At 46.3% G+C, this 23,318-nt stretch overlaps 2 protein-coding genes across 3 annotated transcripts in view; one reads left to right on the top strand and one right to left on the bottom strand.

Moving 5' to 3' along the window:
* ZFYVE1 (zinc finger FYVE-type containing 1) overlaps window positions 1-4,626 on the bottom strand; it is a 67,969-nt gene extending 63,343 nt beyond the window's left edge. The window contains exon 1 of the mRNA XM_056133796.1: window positions 3,988-4,626. Within this exon, the coding sequence (XP_055989771.1) occupies window positions 3,988-4,500 (513 nt within the window). The 5' untranslated portion in view covers window positions 4,501-4,626. The remainder of the gene's footprint in view (window positions 1-3,987) is intronic.
* A 17,204-nt stretch (window positions 4,627-21,830) lies between these two features.
* The window catches only part of RBM25 (RNA binding motif protein 25), a 52,396-nt gene continuing 50,908 nt past the window's right edge, over window positions 21,831-23,318 (top strand). For both annotated transcript variants that reach the window (XM_056133795.1, XM_056133794.1), the window contains exon 1: window positions 21,831-22,020. The gene's annotated coding sequence lies outside the window, so the exon portion shown is untranslated. The remainder of the gene's footprint in view (window positions 22,021-23,318) is intronic.

Here is a 23,318-nt window from a genome sequence, read left to right as displayed (position 1 = left end):
TCCGTGTGTTGGGAATCCACACAACCACAAGCAAGTGTACCATCTCCTGGCACAGCACAGCACAGCCAAATGTGAGCAAGCACAAGTAAAGTGTGCAATCCCCAGCAAGCGCCATGACTTAGTGTCTAGAAAGGGTGTGACCCTGGACCAGAACCAAAACCCAAAGCAAAGGAGCACCACAATCAAGTGTGTGATCCTTGGTCACTGCAGAAACAACAAAAAGAAGAAAAAGAGGGAAAGAAATAGATAAAGTGAAACTGAGTTGTTTCATCAATTAATCAACAAGCATTTATACACTGACAATGTGCAGCCCACAAAGCATGGTTCCCCGACCCAGACAGTTACAATCTAGCCAAATTCATAATTTGGATTTGTTTCAGACAATCATCCTTCTAATTGCGCTAAACATTAGATATTTTTCCTCAATGCCACTCTGTGAATAATTTAGCAACTAAAACAATTCTATGCCTAAGACAGAGAGACAGTGTGAAGGGCTGGAGTGTAAGCCTGGTATGAAGAGGCTTTGGGTTTGATTTCAGGCACCCCATGGTCCCCAGACACTGATGACACCCTGCACTCCTAGGTACAAGCAGCACTGAGTCCAGTATCACCTAGAAGGGCTCCCAGGAAACTGGCATCTACTTAGAGACCTCCACCATGCACAACCCCTCCACCCTCAAGAAAAAAAAAATGAATTCAAAGCTAGAGTGATAATACAACAACTAAAGTACTTGCCATGCATACGGCCCACCCAAGTTTGATCCTGGACACCTCTATGGTCCCCTGAGCATTGCCAGGAGTAATTCCTGAGCACAGAGTCAGAGGAACCCCTAAGCATCACCAGATATGGCCCCAAAACTAGGGGAAAAAAAAGAGCAACAACAAATAACAGCCCTGAGTAGCACCAGGAATGAATTTGAAAAATAAAAAATTAGGGGCTGGAGCAATAGCACAGCGGGTAGGGCGTTCGCCTTGCATGCGGCCAACCCGGGTTCGATTCCCAGCATCCCATATGGTCCCCTGAGCCCTGCCAGGGGTGATTCCTGAGTGCAGAGCCAGGAGTAACCCCTGCGCATTGCCAGGTGTGACCCAAAAAGCAAAAAATAATAATAATAATAATAAAGTGTTTACATCTTTAAAAAGAAAAAGAAAAAGAAAAAATTAAAACTGTTACATATGCAGCCAAAGAGATAGCTCTTTGAGTGCATGTTTTGCATGCACCACCTGGACTTCGAGCAGCTCCAGAGTGAAACCCTAGCACAGAACCAGGAGCAGCCCCCAGAACTACCAGGTGTGACCTAAGAAAAACAAAAATGAAAAAGGAACTGTTACACTGTCCAAGAAGTACATGGACCCAGGTCAATCCCTTGCACCACCACTTCCTGCCCATCCCAACCCCCCAAAAAATAATAACCATTATGCTGAGAAGTAATCAGTGTTTGTAAAAAAGATAAAATATTGGGGCTGGAGAGATAGTAAAAATGGTAAGGTGTTTGTCTTGCATGACTCACGTTCGATTGCCAGCATCCCATATGGTCCGCTGAGCACCACCAGGAGTAATTCCTGAGTGCAGAGTCAGGAATAACCTCTGAGAATCACCTGGTCTGGCCCAAAAACTTAAAAAATAAATTAAAAAAAAAGATATGGGTTGAAGAGAGAGTTACAATAGGTTGGCATCTGCCTTGCATACAGTCAACCTGCGTTCAGTCCCTGACATCCTGACCATCACTAAAAGTAATTCCTGGGGCTGGAGTGATAGCACAGTAGGTAGGGCGTTTGCCTTGCACGTGGCCAACCCGGGTTCAAATCCCAGCATCCCACATGGTCCCCTGAGCACCGCCAGGAGTTAACTCCTGAGCGCAGAGGCAGGAGCAACCCCTGTGCATTGCCAGGTGTGACCCAAAAAGCAAAAATAAATAAAAATAAAAGTAATTCCTGAGCACAGAACCAGGAGTAACCCCTAAGCATTGCCGGGTGTGAGCAAAAATAAATAAATAAATAAATAAAATAATAGGAAGCTTTACCAACCCCATTACATATTACATACCACAAGAAAAGAAGTTTACGGGAAATGGAGCATAATGCAGAAGGCAAGGTGCTCGCCTTGTCTGCAGCAACCCGAGTTCAAGACCTGGCACCCCCATAAAGTCCCCTGGTCACTGTCTATAGCCCCCAAATTAAAACAAGACACAAATATTTATGGACAGATATCATCGTGGTATCAGGGCTAATATCAGGAATCATTCCTGGTGGGCTCAGGGGACCATGAGATGCCAGGAAGGAACCCACGTTGACCACACGCAAGACAAGCACCCTACCTACTGTACTAAAGATCTAGCCCCCTTGGTAACTGAATTTGTCTTCATTACCCTTATATTTTACTAATTTAACCAAAGAACAAGTATCACTGCTATAAAAAAAAAGCACACACACACACACACACACATTTTCACACACAATGTATCCTCCTTGGTTCCAAGGAGGATACCAATGTATCCTCCTTGGTTCTTTCTAGAACCAACACAGTATCCACGAGGGTTACTAATTCATTTCAAATCTTCCTTGCACCTTACAACCCAAACAACAATCCTCAACATAACTACTTTCCAAAGACTGACACTTGAGTAAACTGATGGCAAAAGTAAGTCAGAATCATCCAAATCCAAGTGATCTATTTCTCAAGTTTTTAGTCCACTCTCTCACCCAGTTAGAGCATAACCCGTAAAGAAGGCATTGCTCCAAACAAGGGAAGGAGGATGAGGATCTGGGTCACTTGTCCACCTTCAGTTCCTCCCAGCTAATACAGTCTGTGGCAACCAAGTGTTAGCCAACAATGGAAGCACAGAGGACGCATTCTGCAGTTCACTTCCTCAGCTCTTCCAGGACAGTGGGCAATTGCGAGTTCTTCAAAGAGTAAATGAAGTGGGTATTTCTCCAAAGAGTAACTGAAGATGGGTACTTCTCCAATCTAGGGACTTGAGAAGTCGCAGCTGGTGGAAGTCCTGAAACAATGTACCCCAAATACTCCATGCTACAAACAAAAACAGACTGGAAGTGGACACCATGCACTGGACCCTGTGATAAGCCATTTCATTACTAACTTCTTTCACTAAACTGCTGCCATGAAAGGAAAGTGCAGAAAGTCCAGAGCTTAAATAACTTGCCAATGAGGGGGAAAGTCAGGATGTTAATCAAGCAGTCTTCACTCAAAAGCAAGAAAGTCCAAACGTTCTATCACATACCCTTCCCCATTCGCCCTTCTCATATCCTACTATCTCCCCAATGTGGTCCTATCACACGCTACCCTCTCCCCAGCTCGGACTCAAGTCAAGTATTCTCGAGTCCTTAATTCCAGATGCTCATGGGCCTGGCCTGATCAGAAGCCTGTGCATAAAAGAAGAAGCCATCTGGAGAGAATACTGTCCTTATCAAAAGCCACTTTTTAGAGCCCTGCCTCTGTAAGCAGAGATAGCAGGCTCGTGTATGACTTGGTATGTCAGCACACGTGGCCATGGATACAGACACAGACATAGATACAAACATGGATACACACACACACACACACACACACACACACACAATTCCTCATCACACACATTCATACCCAACTGACCAAACTGCTCCAAGAAAACGCCTCTAAACTTCTTCCTAATAAGAATCCTAACACAACACAGATACCATCCAGAGTACACTCAACAGGCCTTACAAATACCGTGTCACCTCATCCTCACAACAACCAAAGTGCTGTCGAGATCTGTACCCACATTTCAGATGAGAAAGCTGAGGTTTGGAGCCGTTAAAGAATTCAGGCCAACATCACGGGGAAGACGGGTGCGCAATACTCTGGACTCCATACAACTGAAGTTTGGGGGTAACGGGTGGGGGTGGGGATAAGGTCGCCTTGTTTTCTAATGATTCAAAGTCAGCTCCTCGTTGCCTTTACTTGTGAGCTACCTCCTTCCGGTCCCACAATACCCACAGGCTTACCTGAATCTCTTCGTTTTCATCGACCAGGAGGAAACTCACAACCTTCTCAGTCATCTTCCTCCTCTTGGTCTCCTCATCCATCTCCTCTTCGTCCAGTAGCTCCTGGGCCTTACTGACTTGGTAGGCAGTAATGGGGTGTCTCCTCTTATTGCCCCCAGAGTGAGTCCTCTTCTGGCACTCCAGGCACAGGTTGATTTTACAGGTCTGGCACCTCACCGCCGCCCTCTGCCTGACACTCGGTGAGTGCCCGTTGGGGCCCTTGCAGGGGTCACAGTATGGGACGTGGCCCGGTTTGAGCCGTATCCGCTCGTGGTTCCTCAGTCGCTCCTGCCGATGGAGTTCCTCCTCGCAGGGGAGACACTGCAGGCTGCAGCACTCGTCACACTCAAAGATGGCCTGGTTCGTGCCGCTGCAGGCATAGCTCTCCTGGCACATCAGCCCCGGGTTGAGGCCCTTCTCTGCTGGGGAAGTGTGGGCACTCATACTCAGACTGGCGAGGGACTCACCCACCATACAACAGTTGCTCTGCGTTCCCCCAGCGTGACGACAGAGGCCTTGAGTCTGAAGACAGCACAAAACTTCCACCGGGTTCTGAACACTTTCAAAGGAAAGGAAACAGTATTCGGGGGGTGGGGGTGAGGGTTCAGTTTAGAAATCACACAATCACAAACGGTATTTTTACTGCTCTGCCTCCAAGAGACTTAGATTTGCAGTACCGTGGATTTGGCTTGATGGGTTCATCTTCCATAAAGTGCAGGCAATAATGCAGGCAAAAGTGTCTTGAGAGGGTTTCTTATGGCTATCAGACAGGTCTGCTGGGTTCACTGAACTGGGCTCCTTTGTGGGATGCGAGCCACAGGCTTTGGTAAGGAAGAGTGATCAGGAACGGTGCGATTTCAACTTAAGACTGCAGGCGACACCTAGAAGGAAGGAAAAGCGTTTTACTCATCAAAAAACAGAAGCGCACTTTTTACCAAAACTTTTGAGATTAGATATGAGATCAGCACTCCTGAGACAAAATTCACTCTTGCTTGCAAAACTTCCAGGGGCACAGTCTAGCACTAGAAACTTCTCAAAATTCACAGCTAAGGCTCCTCCTTCTGGAAACTAACACCACCTCTAGATCCTGAGCATTAAAAGATATTTTGTTGCTTTACTTCCCAGACAAACCTTTTGCTTAGTTCATACAAAATATAGACTCAAAATCATTAAGCAAATAGTCCTTAAGAGTGACAATACCTGTACCCTACCCCAACAGAGAGTAGAGAAAAAGGCCTGCAGAAAAACAATAATAATAATAACTAATAGTAACAACTCAAAAATTAATTCCATCAAAGTCCTGGGAAGATCCAGCTACTCTTGTAACTGGACTGTTTTAACTGTAGAGAGATACCCATTTACTAAAACTGGAAACAACTCACCACTCCACTTGGTTTTTAAAAACAATTACTGCACTCCTGTCCCTTCTCTAACTGCAACACAAGGGAGCAACAGGAGACAGAATTCTCCCATCGTGGCTCATCACAAAGTCAGGCCCGTGGGGAGATAAATCCTTTTTCTCACTGTCACATTGAAAAAAAAAAAGCTTCAAAATAACTTCTAAAAGGAAAAAAGAAAAACAGGGCTAACTGAAGCTGGAAAAAGGCCCTTACCACCTCTACCATTCTCTCCCCAACTCCCCGTAGTCCTGACCCCTATTCTAAGATCTAACAAAATGCAGACTTCCAAGATATTCCCTCCTTCCCTAGGAGTAATCAATCTTATTTTTAGATAAACAAGGCCAGGAGAGTGACTAAGGAGACTTTATACCCTAACTTCGGACGTGCCCAACCTGCCCCCAAGACGGAAATATCAAAAAATCTGTCGCGTTTTGGGAGGGTGGGGGGGAACCAGAAAATCAATCTTGCAAAAAAAAAAAACAAAAAACCCAAAAAAACAAAAAACCCTCACCGCCCGCCAGGCCAAGGAAGCAATGCTGCCCACTCGAGGGGAGGGCCACCCCCATCCTGCCGCCTCTCTCCAGCCCGGGATCCCTCACCCTTCTTCCTCCCGGGCAACACCACCACAACCCGAAGGGGACAGGAGCCAGCCTCGGAACAAAGAAGGTCCCCCCAAACCCCCCACGATGGCAGAGGCCGGAGCCGAATCCATTGTTTATCCCACCCCACCCCCACCGCAGCCGCACCCGGCCCCCCCTTCCTCCCGGGAGCAGAAGGAGCTCCGGAGTGTGGCCCGCGGCGCAGGGCCGTGCCCTTCCCTGCCCGCCCGCGGCCGCCCGGGGACCCCACCGAGCAGCGGCTCGGCCGAGCCCGGCGGCGTCGGGGGACCGCGGGGCGCTGCTAGGAGGCAGAGGCTGCTGCTGCTGCTCGGGGCACCGGCGCTTCCATCCTCAGTTCCATCCCCGCCCCCCGCCTCCTGCGTTACCTCCCCGGCTTCCTCCTTTCCTGTTGTCAGTTGGGATCAGCTGATCAGAGTGAACTTCTCCCAGCTCCCACTAACAGGAAGGCGTGAGCGGTGCAGCCCCGGGGAGGGAGGGGCGTGGGAGGCGGGGCCCGACGCCGGCCGGGGCCGGGCGCGCGGGGCGTCCTGGGAAATGTAGTCCCGCGCCGCCCCCGAGCCGCCTCCACGCTTCTGGGCGCCGAGGCGCTGAGCGAATACAACTCCCAGTCGTAGAGGCGCGGCCTCGGAGAGGAGGCGGCGGGGACCGGCCAGAGAGCACTTCGGGACTTGGAGTTTTCCCTTTGACTTGGGCTTTCGGCAGGTTTCAACGCGTTGTTGAAGGTAGTGGCCTGAGAAGGAATGGCGCTAAGTTAGGGAACTGATGTAATGTGTAGTACCCACAAGGCAAATAATTAGATTTCAAGTCACCTTGATTGTACACTCCTTCCCCAAAAACTGTGTAAAAGGCCGGCTCCACGTCCCCAGTTTCACCTTGCATAAACTAGGAACAGAAAGAACAGATAAGAGAATATAAATATTCATATTTGTTTTGTTTTCCAAGACTTTCTCCAGTCCAACTGTTAATATTTATTACGCTTTTGACCTTTCTATGAATATTTATTATTCTCCTGACCTCTCTTTACATAGCTTTCAAAAGTTTTGAATTTTCAGTCACCTTTAAGTGAGACCATACATTTTCAGATAAGCCTTCAGGCTGTGACGCAATCTTGCTTTTTGTAAATGGTCTCATTTCTTTAATGCTTTCTCCTTGGTTGTTTCTTGGAACAACATTGAAGTCTGATGTAATAAAAAGAGCACTGCTCTGAGATGCCAGTGACTGCTTGCTTGTTTTTGAAGGTTGTTGAGTAAGCCACTCTACCTCTTTATGAAATGAAAGAACTGTACTGTGTAATTCTGAAGTCCCTGGCAATTCTAAGGTTATAGTTCTATCTTGATAATTGTTAACCCAGCAGGAAAATGAAAGTTATGTAACTTGCCAAGGTTACACAGCAAATTATTGACAAAACTGGAAGGAAAATACATCTTCTGATTTTAAATGTGATTCTTTTTTTACCTTATGATTCAAGCAACATGCTCAAATAAACAATAAAGCAATAAAGCCAGAGGTACTTAATAATAAATGAACCATGTATGAAGGTTATATTGATGAAGTTTTCAAGATATGGAAGGAAGAGAAAGGGAGGGGTTGAGTAAGAACAGGGAAGGGAGAGGAGAGGGAGAAGAAATAAGAATTTTAGAAGCCCATTTAAAATCACATGTGTTCAGTTAGGTTCTTTTTTTTTTTTTTTGCTTTTTGGGTCACACCTGGCATTGCACAGGGGCTACTCCTGGCTCATGCACTCAGGAATTACTCTTGGCGGTGCTCAGAGGACCATATGGGATGCTGGGAATCAAACCTGGGTCGGCTGCATGCAAGGCAAACACCCTACCCGCTGTGCTATCGCTCCAGCCCTCAGCTAGGTTCTTGATGTGGCTAGTATGTCATAAAAATTTCCTTCAAAGGTTTTGTTCCAGGGCCAGAGCAATAGAACAGTGGGTAGGGCTTTTGCCTTACATGCAGCTGACCTGGTCCAATCCCTGGCATCCCATATGGTTCCCTGAACACCCCAGGAGTAATTCCTGAGTACAGAACCAGGAGTAATCCCTGAGCATTGCTGGGTATGACCCAAAAATTTAAAAAAACAGTTTTTGTTCCTGGGCTGGAGCAATAGTACAGCAGATAGGACACTTGCCATGCATGTGACCCACCCACACCATCCCTGACATCCCGTATAGTCCCCTGAGCATTTCCAGAGGGTAATTCCTGAGTGTAAATCCAAAACTAACCCCTGAGTATCAATGGGTGTGACAAAAGAGAAAAAAAGATTTGTTTCTAAGACTCTATAATTTTTTTAATTCTAATTAGTTTACACTACTAATTAGAAAGAGGATATTATGGGACCAGAAAGATAGTATAGTGGGATAGTAAAGGATGCTTGACTTGCATATGGTCAACTGGGGTTGGATCCCCAAACCATATAGTCCCTCAAGCCTGCCAAAGTGATTTTTTTTTTTTTGCTTTTTGGGTGACACCCGGTGATGCACAGGGGTTACTCCTGGCTCTTCACTCAGGAATCACTCCTGGCGGTGCTCAGGGGACCATATGGGATGCTGGGAATCGAACCTGGGTGGGCTGCATGCAAGGCAAATGCCCTACCTGCTGTGCTATCACTCCAGCCCCCCAAAGTGATTCTTGAGTGCAGAGCCAGGAGTAACCTCTGAGTATCGCTGCATGTGGCCAAATCAAATCAAATAAGATATGAGGACATTAATCACTGTCCTCCCGTTGTTCATCGATTTTGCTCGAGTGGGCCCAGTAACATTGTGAGATTTTCTACTGTGTTTGGCATATTGAATATGTTCCAAGGAGCTTGCCAGGCTTTGCCGAGCCAGCGAGATACTCTCAGTAGCTTGCCCAGTTCTCCGAGAGGGGCGGAGGAATCGAACTCGGGTCAGCCATGTTGACTGCTTACAAGGCAAACGGCCTACCAGCGATAGCACAGAGAACATTAATATATTCTTAAAAACAGCATTTAGTGCTTTTTTCAGTTTTTTTTTTTGTTTGTTTGTTTGGGGGGATTGGGGAGGACAAGAAGGCCATAGCTGGGCTGTTTTCAGGGCTTACTCAGGTGCTCAGGAATGACTCCTGGAAGTGTCTGGGGAACCACGTGTAGTATCAGGAATTAAACCTGGGTCAGTGTATGCAAAGAAAGAGACTTACACACTTACCATTATAAAACCCCATTCCTCTGTTAATATAAACATTGCTGTATTTACTCTGGATCCTTCCTTCACCTAGATTTTGATCTCGTAATTCTTATATTCTAATTGACTTCTCTGTATTTTACCATTCTTTTCTCTTTTCAACATGTTGATTTGATTGTCATATTATGAGCCATGTCACCAAACAGCGAGAGTCAAGCTACTTAGTGGTGAGCTCAGAGAGTAAACCTTTACGATCAGGACAAACGGTGGCTTTTGGGTGTTGGCAATATTTAAGTCTTGGCCTAGACTATAGTCACCCTTGATAATTTTATTTTAAATAAGGCATGTAGCAGGAGAACATGGGAGGGTACCTGAAAACATTGGTGGAGGGAAGTTGACACTGGTGGTGGGATCAGTGCTACAATATTTTATGTCTAAAACTCAACTATGAATAACTTTGTAAGTCATAGTGCTTTAATGAAAAATGTTGGGGGGGGGAACAATATATGTTGTTGATCTGGAGCGATAGTACAGGGATTAAGGTGCTTGCTTTGCATCTGACTTATTTGATTTTCTGCACTGCATGGAGTCCACAGAGCACAAACTAGGGGTGATTCCTGAGCACAGAGCCAGGAGTAAGTCCTGAGCACCCCCACTGTGGTTCAAATTTCTATTCTTCAAAGATGACTGTTTTTTTTTTTTGTTTTCTTTTGTTTTGTTTTCTTTTGCTGCCTGGAATGGAACACAGGACCTCATACATGTGAGTCACGTGCTCTACCACAAGATTACATCATTCCCATTCCATAGATCTCTGATGCATTCTTCATCTATATGATAGAGTTTACCATGAAAATAAAAATCAAAAATAAAAAGCTACCGAGAGTATTCGATATGCCAGACACAGTAACAACAAAGTCTCCAATGGAGACGTTACTGGGCCCGCTCGAGCAAATCGACAATCAACGGGAGGGCCTTTACCTTTACCTTTTTACCTTTTTTTTTTTTTTTTGGCTTTTTGGATCACACCTGGAGATGCACAGGGGTTACTCCTAGCTCTGCACTCAGGAATTACCCCTGGCAGTGCTTAGGGGAACATATGGGATGCTGGGAGTCGAACCCAGGTTGGCCGTGTGAAAGGCAAACACCCTACCCACTGTGCTATCGCTCCAGCCCCTTAAATACGTTTTTTAGGGGCTGGAGTGATAGCACAGCGGGTAGGGCATTTGCCTTGCACGCAGCCAACATAGCCGACACAGGTTCGACACAGGTTCGAATCCCAGCATCCCATGTGGTCCCCCGAGCACCGTCAGGAGTGATTCCTGAGTGCATGAGCCAGGGGTAACCCCTGAGCATCGCCGGGTGTGACCCAAAAAGCAAAAAAAAAAATACGTTTTTTATTATACTTTAGGTGATAGGATTATAGCACTGTAGCACTCTCCTCCTGTTGTTCATCCATTTGCTCAAGCGGGCACCAGTAATGTCTCCATTGTGAGACTTGTTGTTACGTTTTTGGCATATTGAATATGCCACAGGGAGCTTGTCAGGCTCTGCCGTGCGGGTGGGATACTCTCGGTAGCTTGCCAGGCTCTCTGACAGGGACAGAGAAATCAAACCAGAGGAATCATTTGAGTACAAGGCAAACGCCCTACCTGCTGTGCTATCATTCCAGCCGATAGGATTATAATAGTGTTTAAGTGTCTGATATTGATGCACAGATACTGCTCACTTCTGCCACCAGGATGCTGATGGGCACCTTCCTCCCCATCCCTATGTCCACTCTGGTCCAATATTTAATCCCTCCCCCCATTATTTGTGAATTGACAATTATGGTTTTGATGCCTGTTGTTACTTCCCTTAGCACTAATTCTTCCCATATGCATAAGACTTTCCACTTATGTTCCTGTGTTACTTCCTGGCTTTCTATTAATTCTCCTCTCCCCCTCTCTCCATCTACCCTAGCTCTGTCAGATCTTTATCCTAGTCTCTGAAGTTTATTATCAATTGATATTTTCCATGCCCTTTATTTGTTTCTCTATATATCACAGATGAATGAGATCATCCTGTATTTGTCCTTTTGCCTCTACTTGTTTGCCTCAACATGCCACCCTCCAATTCCATCCAAATTGCTATGAGTTGCATGACCTTATTTTTCCTAGGGGGTCCACAATATTCTATTGTGTATATAAACAACTTCTTTATCCAATTTACCTGTTAATGGACATTTGATTTACTTTCATCTCCTGACTATTGTACTAAGAGCTGCAACATATAGGTGAACATATATTTCTTAGAATTGTTTTTTCCTTTGTTTGTTCTGAGGCTAGATATCCAGAAGTGAGATAGCTGACAGACCCAACCAGTTTTTGACAAATCTGCAAAAGCAATTCCAAACAGGAAGCATAGTCTTTTGTCCAGAGGAAGAATAGTGATGGAGTTACTGAACAAAAAATTAGGACAAAAAATGAATCTCAAGGGCCGATAATAAAGCAGGTTGAGTGCTTGCCTTGCATGTTGCGGACGTTGGTTTGATCCCTGACATCCCATATGATCTCCTGAGCACCATCAAGAGTGCAGAACCAGGAGTAACCCCTGAGCATCGTCAGGTGTAGCCTAATTCCAACCCCACCTCCTCCCCAAATTAACCTGGAGCTAAACTGCGTGTCTTGCATTGCAAATAACTCAAAGGGGCCAGACTCTATTTGAACTCCCAGCACCACATGGTCCACCAAGCACAGGACCAGAAGCAACCTCTGAACATCACTGGATGCAGTCCAAGCCCCCTTCCCCAAAGCCTCAACACTGATCATGGGTCTCAATGTAAAACATAAAACTGTACAACTTTCATTATAAGACATATGAGAAAATCTTTAGGACCTAAGCTAGGTGAAGAGTTCTTAGACATGAGTCCAAACCACAACTCTTAAATTAAAACTGGTACAAGCAGACTCATTGATTAAAACCTACTTTCTGTGAAAAGCCCATGTGGATCATACCATGACGAGAGAATAAACAAAAATAATGGGGCAGGAGAGACATTACAGAGTACAGGAGTTCAGGAGCTTACTTTGAATGTGACTGATCTGGTTAGATCCCCAGAACTACAAGTAGGTTTTTGTTGTTGTTTGAGGCCAGGTTGGTGGCGAACACACCTTGCAATGCTCAGGGGTTACTTCTGGCTCTGCGCTGAAGAATTACTCCTGATGGTGCTGGGGGAGCATATGAGATGCCGGGGATCTAACCCACCTACACACTGTACTATCTCTCCAGCCCCTACATATGGTCTTAAATACTCTTAGGGAATGGTCCTCAGGCTCCACCAGGTGTGGCTCAAAACACAACTCAACCCATCTGAAACATGACCATTGATATATTTAACAGGAATTCGAGCTGTTTTCAAAAATTTCACCTTGATTATTATTGCTAAGGCAGAAATAATTGTAATTTAGATCTGAAGACTAATAAACCTCTTTGAAGGTAAATCAGATATTTCTGAAATAGCTTCCCTTGGGGGCTGGATCTATAGTACAGCGTGTAGGGCATTTGCCTTTCATGTGGCTGACCTGGGTTCGATTCCCAGCATCCCATACAGTCCCCCAAGCACTACCAGGAGTAATTTCTGAGTACATAGCCAGGATAGCCAGGAGTAACCCCAGTGAATTGCTGGGTGTGACCCAGAAAGGAAAAAAAAAAAAAACCTTCCGAGTGAATAATTACTTCCTCTTTCTCTGCACACTGCCACACCAGCCTAGAGGGGTGAGCCTTGACTCCTCACAATTATATTAATTTGCCTGATCCCTCTCAGTACCAGCCATGTGCTCATTCTTGGGAGTTTAGAATTGACATCCCGGAACAATGACCAAAACAGTGAGTGCAGCTGACATTTGCCACCAAAAGAGTGTTCTACATAGAACCTCCTCTCTGTTGGGAGAAATATTCACTGTGCAAGTGTTGATGAGACAATTGTTCAATCAATGAACTGATGTAGGCTTGATTCCAGAGTAATGACAAATAAAATAACAGTTTAGAACTCTACAAACCACAGTGTTTATATAAAGTGCGGGGGAGAAAAATTTATGTAAGTAGGCCTTACCTATTTTATGCAAACTCCAAAATATATTGACACAGAATTTCTTTAAAAGTTTTATTGGGGCTGGAGGAATAGCACAGCAGGCAGCATGTTTGCCTTGCACACGGCTGACCCAGGTTCTATTCCAAGCATCCCATATGGTCCCCCAAGCACCACCAGGAGTGATTCCTCAGTGCAAAGACAGGAGTAACCCCTGAGCATCGCCGGGTGTCACCCAAGAAAAAGCAAAAAAATAAGTTTTATTAATAACAGGTAAGGCATAATTATTACCATAATGAGATCAAAATAAAAAATAAAATTTGATTCAATATACTTTAAATTCCAGAGATGAAAATTATTTATATAAATGAGAATAAGCATGCATATAATATATATTATATTGTATTTAAAGGGATTTTATTTATTTATTTTTTGCTTTTTGGGTCACACCTGGCGATGCACAGGGGTTACTCCTGGCTCTGCACTCAGGAGTTACTCCTGGCAGTGCTCAGGGGACCATATGGGACGCTGGGAATCGAACCCGGATCGGCAGCGTGCAAGGCAAATGCCCTACACACTGTGCTATCGCTCCATTCCCATGTATTTAAAGGGATTTTATTTTCCTTATTTACATAGGATAAAATACACTGGTTGATGTTGAAACACTAAGATGTCTAAAACAACTGTATAATGAACAACTTTGTAAATCATAATATATTTTTTAAAATTTTTATTAGTGAAACACCATGAGGTACAGTTGTAGACTTACAAATTTTTGGTTGGGGTTTCGATTAAAAAATGATCAAATATTCGATATGCTAAACACAGTAACAACAAAGTCTCCAATGGAGATGTTACTGGGCCCGCTCGAGCAAATCGATGATCAATGGGAGGGCCTTTACCTTACCTTACCCATCCCTCCACCAGTGCCCATTTTCCATCACCATGGATCCCAGTATCCCTCCCACCCCCATCCCCCCCATCCCACCCTGCCTCTGTGGCAGGGCATTCCCTTTTGTTCTCTCTCTCCTTTTGGGTGTTGTGGTCTGCAAAAGAGGCATTGAGTGGCAATCATGTTCAGTCTATAGTCTACTTTCAGCATAGATGCACCATTATTATTTAGAGTTTACACCCCCAAATCAGACCTGCTGAAAAGGCATTGTGAAATAATTTGTTATCTACAGCTGATTACAAGAACCAAATGATGTCGCGCAGCTGCTATTGTGGCTGCGCGATTTTGGATTTCTGGTATTTTACTTATTAAGCCCGGAAGTATTTCTGCCGAGAGTCAGATAATTGAGATTGGTTTCTGTGGCTCTGGAGCCATGGCCATGCTGGAGAGCCGCTCGTGGGAGGCAATTAGTGACCTCGGTAGGGCGTGAAGGATGAGCCGGGAACGCCCCCCCCCCCCTTTCCATGAGGTTTCAGTCGCCCTGTGACCACCGGCTCATACCTGGCTTTCCAAAAAGCTCCAAGGCGGCTGCCATCTTGCTTTCCAGAGGGAAAAAGGCGGAAGGGAGCAACACCCTTTCCCCTCCAGGCAGGCAAAATCATGATATTTTTAATAAAATATTTTTATTAATTATTATTTAATTTTAAAAATAAATCACTGTACCACTGTCATCCATTGTTCTTCAATTTACTCGAGCAGGCGCCAGTAACACCTCTATTCTTCCCAGCCCTGATATTTTTTAATTTTTTAATTTTTTTGCTTTTTGGGTCACACCCGGCAATGCACTGGGGTTACTCCTGGCTCTGCACTCAGGAATTACTCCTGGCAGTGCTCAGGGGACCATATGGGATGCTGGGAATCGAACCTGGGTTGGCTGCATGCAAGGCAAACGCCCTACCCGCTGTGCTATTGCTCCAGCCCCCCCGCCCCCCAAGCCCTGAGATTTTAGCAGCCTCTCCTTACTTGTCTTTCCCAATGATTGGAGGCTTTTTCAGGGTCAGGGGAATGAGACCTATTACAGTTACTGGTTTTGGCATATCGAATACAGGAAGCTTACCAGTCTCTGTGCAGGCAGGATAAGCTCTGTAGCTTGCCAGACTCTCCGAGAGTTGTATATTTCTCTCTATGATTTGTTGCCTATTGTTTGAACCCCATCAAACATGGTGTGGTAATTATGGAAAATGGGGTAGGAAGTGTCTTATGATGTGTCATATGGAATATGTTCACTCATATGTTAGGCTTGGCCTGAGCGTCCGGAAAGTGGCCTGGAGCGTGGCGGCAGTTGGGTAGTGGAGATCGGCTGCCGGGACTGGGTCTCTTGGGCCCGGGAGGGCTCTCATCCACCCCCCTCTGAGGCGCGCCAAGTGAAAACAGCCTGGCGTGTAGTCCCTTAAAAAAATAAATGAGTTTGGAATTCAGAATGAGACATCCATTTCCCAGAGTCTGTCTCGGTTGATAAAAGGTTTGGTGGTCAAGTACTATGCTCAGTATGGCCTGAAAACAAAAACAGAACAAAGCAATCTCCCTAGTGATAATTTCACAGGGAAGCCCAGGGAGACCATGGATGGGCATATGTGGTTAAACCTTGAGCTGGAAAAGAGAGCCCTTAAAAGAAGAGCTCGGCACTTCAACAGCCTAAGTTAAAGGGCAGCTAGAATAAAGGACTACCCGATGGCAAAGGGAGTGTGAAGAGAAATCTGGGACCCAATGTGTGGCTCAGGGGCAGATTGCCTACCTTAAGGTATGAAGCCCCAAGTTCAATCCTTGGCACTGTCCTACATGTTGAATATGATCCAGGTGGCATTTGCCATGGTGTGATCGCTGGTACCATAACTAAATTGTGTAATCTCTGACATTCTGCAATCAACAGTTTGTAACCATTGGTCATCAGGACAATTAGCAATAACAAGGGAAAGGAAAGAAAGGGTGGGGCTGGAGTAATAGTACAGTGGGTAGGATGCCTGCCTTGCACGCAGTCAACCTGGGTTTGATCCACAGCATCCCATATGGTCCATCAGGAGATATCCCTGAATGCAGAAGTAGGAGTAAGTCCTGAGCAACACCTCTGGGTATGAACCCCCACCCCTCAAAATAAGAAAGGAAAAGAATAAGGAACAAAGGAAGGAAGGAAGGAAGGAAGGAAGGAAGGAAGGAAGGAGGGAAGGAGGAAGGAAGGATGGAAGTAAGGAAGAAAGACTGAACCCTGAACTCCTATATGAAAAGCATGTACTCCAGATCTATGAGCTATCTTGCTGGCCTCTAGATCAATTTAATTTAATTCATTTACATTTCTTTTTGGATAGGCACACCCAATTGTGCTCAGAGCTTTGTGCTCAGAGATCAGTTTGGAAGTGCTGAGGAGAGCATATATAGTGCTGGGGAATCAAACTGGAGAAGCAGAATAGCCTCATGTAAGGCAACTGCTTTAACTTCCGTACTAGCTCTCCAGCCCTTTAGTATCTATTTGTTTGTTTTTCAGTTTTGGACCATACCCAGTGATGCTCAGGCCATACTCCTGACTCTGCACTCAGGAATCACTCCTGGCAGTGATCAGGGGACCATATGGGATAAAGAGGGTTGAACCTGGTCCAGCCGTGGGCAAGCTAAACACCTTACCTACTGTATTATTGCTCTGACCCCCAAATCTTGCATTTTGGAATAGCCTGGATTGAACCGGAAAGTGTCATATTAAGTAAAGTGAGTCAGAAAGAAGAAGATGAATGCTGGATCATCTTACACAAATGTACAGTAGCACTGTCCTCCCATTGTTCATCGATTTGTTCAAGTGGGCACAGTAATGTCTCAAAACAAATTGTGAGGGGCTGGAGTGATAGCACAGCGGGTAGGACGTTTGCCTTGCATGCGGCCGACCCAGGTTCGATTCCCAGCATCCCATATGGTCCCCCGGGCACCGCCAGAAGTCATTCCTGAGTGCAGAGCCAGGAGTAACCCCTAGCATCGCCGGGTGTGACCCAAAAAGCAAAAAAAAAAAAAAAAAAAAAAAAACCAAAACCAAATTGTGAGACTTGTTGTTACTGTTTTTGGCATATCGAAGACGTCACAGGGAGCTTGCCAGGCTGCTGTGCGGGTAAGGTACTCTTGGTAGCTTGCCGGGCTCTCCGAGAGGGGAGGAATCAAACCCGGGTTGGCCACGTGCAAGGCAAACGCCTTACCCACTGTGCTATCGCTCCAGCCCAAATGTACAGCATGAAAAACAAAGCAAGGCAGTAGACTATGACCAGTTAGAACAAATCCTGCAGTAACCAACAGAACAAAGGCTGTCAATAGGTGATTTGGGGAGAAGGAACCTAGGAACAGTGACGGGTGTGGTGTAGTAGCATTATAATCATAAAACAATAATATTAAAATTGTTGTAAATATTATGTGAATAAGATCTGTTGATTAAAAAAATAATTCTGGAACTAGAGTGATAGTACAGTGGGTAGGGTATTTGCCTTATATGGGGCCGACCCAGGTTCAATCACTGGCACCCTGAGCTCAGCAGATACGACCCCTGAGTGCAGAGCTGGGAGTAAAGCCTGAGCACAGCCGAATGTGGCTCAAAAAAAAAAAATAAATAAAAGAAAATTAATTCCTGGGGGGATATCAAGAAAATGTCCAAATATCTGTTGAAACACAAAAAATGACAAATTTTGAGGATTGAGAGATAGTATAGAAGGTAGGGCATTTTCCTTGCACACGGTTGACCTGGGTTCGATCCCAGGCATCATATATATATATCCCTGAGCACTACCAGTAGTAATTACTGAGTGCAAAGTCAAGAGTAAACCCTGAGCATCGCCAGATGTGGTCCAAAAACAAAACAAACAAAATCACAACTTTTCATATTGTTTAGATCACAGCTTGGGAGATAGGAAACAGGTTCTAGGAAATGGTTGCAGGATAACAGTTACAATTTTTTTGGTTAATTAATTTATTTTTTAATTGAATCACCATGAGATACAGTTACAAAGTTGTTCCTATTGGGTTGCAGTCATACAATGTTCCAACACCCATCCCTTCACCAGTGTATATTTAAATGAATTTCACCCCAGAAATTCATCTAAAAATGTATATCCTGTGTATACATTTTTAGATGAATTTTGGGGTGACTGATTTATATTTACTAAATATAGTAGTTTAGAACAGGAAAGAACCTGAGCTCTTTTTTATCTGTATAAAACTACATGCTTCCTGCTTTTGTAAAGCCTGAAAGCTAAGAATGCTTTTTACATTTGCAAATGGTTGGAAGAGCTGAACTGAGAACTGTTTCAATTATAGCATAAAACACTGAATAGTGGGGGTCTAAGAGATAATACAGTGGGTAGGGCCCTTGCTGTGCATGTGGCCAACCTGGATTTGATCCTCAGCATCACACATAGTCCCCTGAGCACTGCCAGGAGTGATGCAGAGCCAGGAGTAACCCCTGAGTACCTCTTGGTATGGCCTCCAAACTAAAAAAAAAAAAAAAAAAAAAAAAAAGACTAAACACTGAGTAGTTTGGGAAAGTACTCTTTTTTCTGTTTTGTTTGTTTAGTTTCTGAGACACACTCAGTAGTGCTCAGGCCTCATTCCTCGATCTGTGCTCAAGACTCACTCCTGGCAATACTCTGGAAACCATATGCAATATGGAGGAATAAACTAGGGTCAGTCATGCAATTCTTGTACTATCTCTCTGGCCCTGGAAATTATCTTTTGCGACAGATTTGACAATATCTTCTAGTTAATTCAACCTAAAATGATAAATCAGCCTTGTATACCTGTGAAATTTATGCTGCAGTTTTACGGTCTCAATAACAAAAAAACTATAACTACACACACACACACACACACACACACACACACACACAAAATGGCTCAGGTGTCAGGGGCACATGCCTGACTAAGGCCCTAATGTACAAGGCTGGAGTTTGATTTCCAACAGTATATGATTCCCTGTCCTATGCTGCTGGTGATCCTTGAGTCTTCTGGGTAATTCTGGGTAACTTTAAAAAAAATTATTTTTCTAATGTCCTTCACAATAATTTATTATATTCAATATTTCAACAGCAATCATATCACCACTACACCTTCCCACCACCATTATTTCAAATTTTCCCATCACCACCCAAGCCTGCCCCAAAGGCAGGTACTAAATAATTTATTTTGTGTTGCTTGTTATAAATTAGCACTGTCCTGTAGCACTGACCTCCTGTTGTTCATCGATTTGCTCCAGCAAGCACCAGTAACATCTCCATTGTGAGACTTCTTGTTATTGTTTTTGGCATATCAATTACGCCACCGGGATTTGCGGATGGGACACTCTCAGTAGCTTACCCGGCTCTCTGAGAAGGATGGAGAAATTGAACCCGGGTCGGCCGCTTGCAAAACAAATGCCCTACCCGCTGGGCTGGAGCAAATTGATGAACAAAGGGAGGACAGTGCTACAGGGCTACCAGTGTTACGAATAATCTACTAAAAATGATTAAAAAAAAAAGTGTGTGAAAATAATTGTATTTCACCTTGAAACCTTTATACCCTATCCAATGAGGCATGCTACTGTTGGTATATCAGTGGCATAAAGTATGAGATGCCACACAGCCACAAAAGCTTATAGAATTCTAAAATTCTGCAGGAATTCTAAAACTTTAAATACGGTGCTAGAACTGGAGTTAAACTTTTCACTGGATGGTGATTTGGGGGATCTGGAGGCATCTTTAGAGTGTGTTGCTCTCTTCCCAGATTTATTTATTAATCTCTGGAGTTTATGAGTTTATGTGATGCCCAGAGGCAGTTCATGGGCACGACTGCCAGGCACCAAGACACACAGGGAAATGGGGGGGAGGGTGGCCATTCCCGACTCCTGTGAGCACAGAGGTTTCAGTCACAAAGCTCTGAGTAGCTCTAGCACTAAACCACCACTAGACCCACTAGAAGTGCTCCAGGAGAAAATAAATAAATACAAAGTAACAACTGACTTGGCAGTCACCTGAATCAGAATCCTCCTAATGGCTTGCTACTAAGGGATCAAATGTTCTAGGTCTGTAAGAGTAGCTTAATTGGTGGAGCAGAGGTCTAGCAAATGCAAGGCCCTGAGTTTTATCCCTGTCACTGCATTGCCCTCAGAACTGCTGTGATTGATCCTTAAAAAATAAAAAGTAGGGGGACTGGAGCAATAGCACAGCGGGTAGGGCGTTTGCTTTGCACACGGCTGACCCGGGTTCGATGCCCAGCATCCCATATGGTCGCCTGAGCACCGCCAGGAGTGATTCCTGAGTGCATCGCTGGGTGTGACCCAAAAAGCCAAAAAAAAAAAAAAAAAGCAGGGACTAAACAGATAGTACACAGAGTAGGGCATTTGGAACTCAGGGCCTCATGGAGCAAGGCAAGTACTCTATCCTTGAGTAATACCCCGGTACCAAAAGGAACTTCTGATTTATTTATTTTGTTTTTGGGTCACACCTGGTCATGCTCAGGGGTTACTCCTGGCTTTGCGCTCAGGAATTACTACTGGCAGTGCTCAAGAGACCATATGGGATGCTGGGAATCGAACCCGGTTGCCCTGTGCAAGGCAAACCCCCTAACCGCTATGCTATTGCTCCAGCGCCGGAATTTCTGATTTATAAATGAAGCTAATGTTTAGGCAATGGATACGGCTCAGTATTAGAATCCTCCTCACTTTGTGTGCTGGAGGCCTGGGTTTGATTTTTGTTGCTGTTGTGTTTTGATTTTGGGGCTACAACCAGTGATATTCAGGGGTTATTGGTAGCTGAGTACTCAGGAATTATTCCTGGTGGTTCTTAAAGGATCATACGAGGTGCCAGGAATCTATCACAGGTCAGCCACCTACAAGGAAAGTGCCCAGTCCGGACCCCATCATCTCTACACTCAAACACAGTACATCACTCAGGGAGTTAGTAACTTTATATGGAATAAAATTATAAGCCTTTTCTAAGAAACAAGCAATTAGGAAACAAAAGCCTGTCAAGATATTTGGCACTAATTTCCATATTCAAAACAATTCAATCTATCGTAACTGGTTTTATTTCATTTAGCCTAAAAAGTGAGCTTCGGAAAAAAATCCTATTTACAGAATGAAATGTGTCAAATGTCTTTACACATTTTTAGATATTGCAAACACCTTGTAGCCATTGTTCAGCGCGTAAGCTTTGTGCATGTGTGTCTGCACATTTAGAACCTACTACCCCGGCTTTGCAAGTTAGAAGCGGGTCCTGCTGTTGAGAGCGACTGTTTTGTCGGAAAAGATCGGCGCTTCAGGCTGCTGCAGAAAAGTTGCGGAGGAGAGCCGGGTTCCCAGTCCACCCGATCCGAGTTCACCTCAGGGCCGGATTCTAATCGCGGACACAAAACCAGCCCGAGAGAGAAACCTTCTAGCCGCCCTCGCGCCATACCTAGAGCCGGAACCTTGACCTCAAGATGGCGGCGCGTAAGTCATAAGATTTCGTTCGGCTCCAATCAAAAATGGCAGGGTGGGCGGTCACTTGCGCCTCCAGCCTCTCTAGCCAGGAGGCCCTTCTCTCTATGGTTCCTCGCCGCGGCGCGGTGATTCAGAGCCAACCGTGAGGGCGCTCTAGCCGCGCCCCGCTCTATGGTCGGCCCCGGCCGGCCGCAGTGCACGCCGGGCAAGAGGAAGACCTCCAGGAGCTCCCCGCGCAGCGCGGCTGTGTTTGCGGCCTGTGGGAGTAGGCGCTTCGCGGAAACCAGTCTCCCGGGCGAGCGGCGCGCAGGAACCTTGGGCCGGTGGAGCCCGCTCGTCACCTGGAAGCCTAGGAGGCCGTGAAGACAGGGCCGTTTGTTTCCACAGCGGCGGGTGAGTTCACGCCTCTAGAACGCGTGGGGAAACCGGAAAACCGGGTCCCCTGAAGCTGCGGGGCGGAGGGAAAGCCGGGGCGGCCGCTCCGAAGGGCCGGGGTGGGGTAGGGTGGGGGGCGGGTGGGGGAGGGGGCCCGCACGCGGCGGCGATTTCTTCCACTCGGCTCAGGGCCCTCCCGAAGCCCCTGGGCCCGGCGGGAGCCGCCGGGGGCCGGACCTTTTCCCGTGCCGGCGCTTCCCTCCGTGCATTGTCGCCCACTTTTCCGTTCCTTCCCGCGGTTTAGCCTCCCGGTGGATCTCTGGATCGCGGGGTGGGTGGGTGGGCGCTCCGTGTATGCCCCTCCCCCACCATCGGTTGGGCCCCCTCGGGGGAGCTCTTTTCCCTCGGTGGGCCCCTTTCGAATCCCGGTGCCGGGTCGATTTTATTTATTTATTTTTTTTGGCTGGGCCTCGGCCCAAGGCTCCGCCTGGAAGCCGCTTGCCGTCATCCCGACTTTTTTTTTCCCCTCCCCCTGCCCCCCTCCCCCCCTCCGCGGGGTGCCGGCCGCCAACGGATTTCTTCGCCCTTCCGCTCCGGTCCGGCTGCGGCGCGGCCTCGGCGGAGGGCCACCGGTTCGCAGCCTCCCGCGGCCGGCCGGGGCGCGCGTCCCACGTCGCGATGGGCATTGTGGTCCCGCCGCCGTCCGCCCGCGGAGGCCCGGAGTCTGCCGGCCCGGGCCGCCTCCATTCATTCGCCGCAGCCGCCCGCCCCCCCCCCCCCCCCCCCCCCCGCCGCGGGGCCGTGCCGCGCCGCGTTACTTTTGAACATCGATGTATTTAAAATAATAATAATAATAAAAAGGCACACAAACGCGCGCGCGCGCGCATACACACACACACAAAGAAACCCACTAGATCTGGGAGTAGGAAGATGACTTCGTAAGGGTCGATGTTGCCCTGGAAATAAAGCCTGGGCAAGCGTGGTGCCGAGCCCCGAGGGGGGACGGGAGCCAGTAGACTTGCCCTGCGCTGAAGCCCCGTTTAGGAGTTGACAGCCCTGTGCTGTGCGAGAAAGAGTTGGGCTTGAGCCGTGGCGGCTTTGCTCCTGGAAGGATTCTTGGCCAGAAGGACGTTTCTACAGAGTCGACTTTATAATGTTAGTACTGTTCTGCTGATGGAACTTGCATTTAACAAACCTTGGTGGGTTTTTTTCCCCGCCTCTTCATCTCTAGGAGGGTTGTTGTAATCGGCTCCTCCTAGTAAATTTACGGTTGGGTTTTCTATTTTTTTTTCTTTCCCCTTTTTGGGTCCCACCCA

This window comes from Sorex fumeus, unplaced genomic scaffold, assembly GCF_029834395.1.
Source record: "Sorex fumeus unplaced genomic scaffold, SorFum_2.1 ptg000098l, whole genome shotgun sequence".
Classification (NCBI taxonomy): Eukaryota; Metazoa; Chordata; class Mammalia; order Eulipotyphla; family Soricidae; genus Sorex; species Sorex fumeus.
This window is presented reverse-complemented; position numbering and strand designations above follow the sequence as displayed.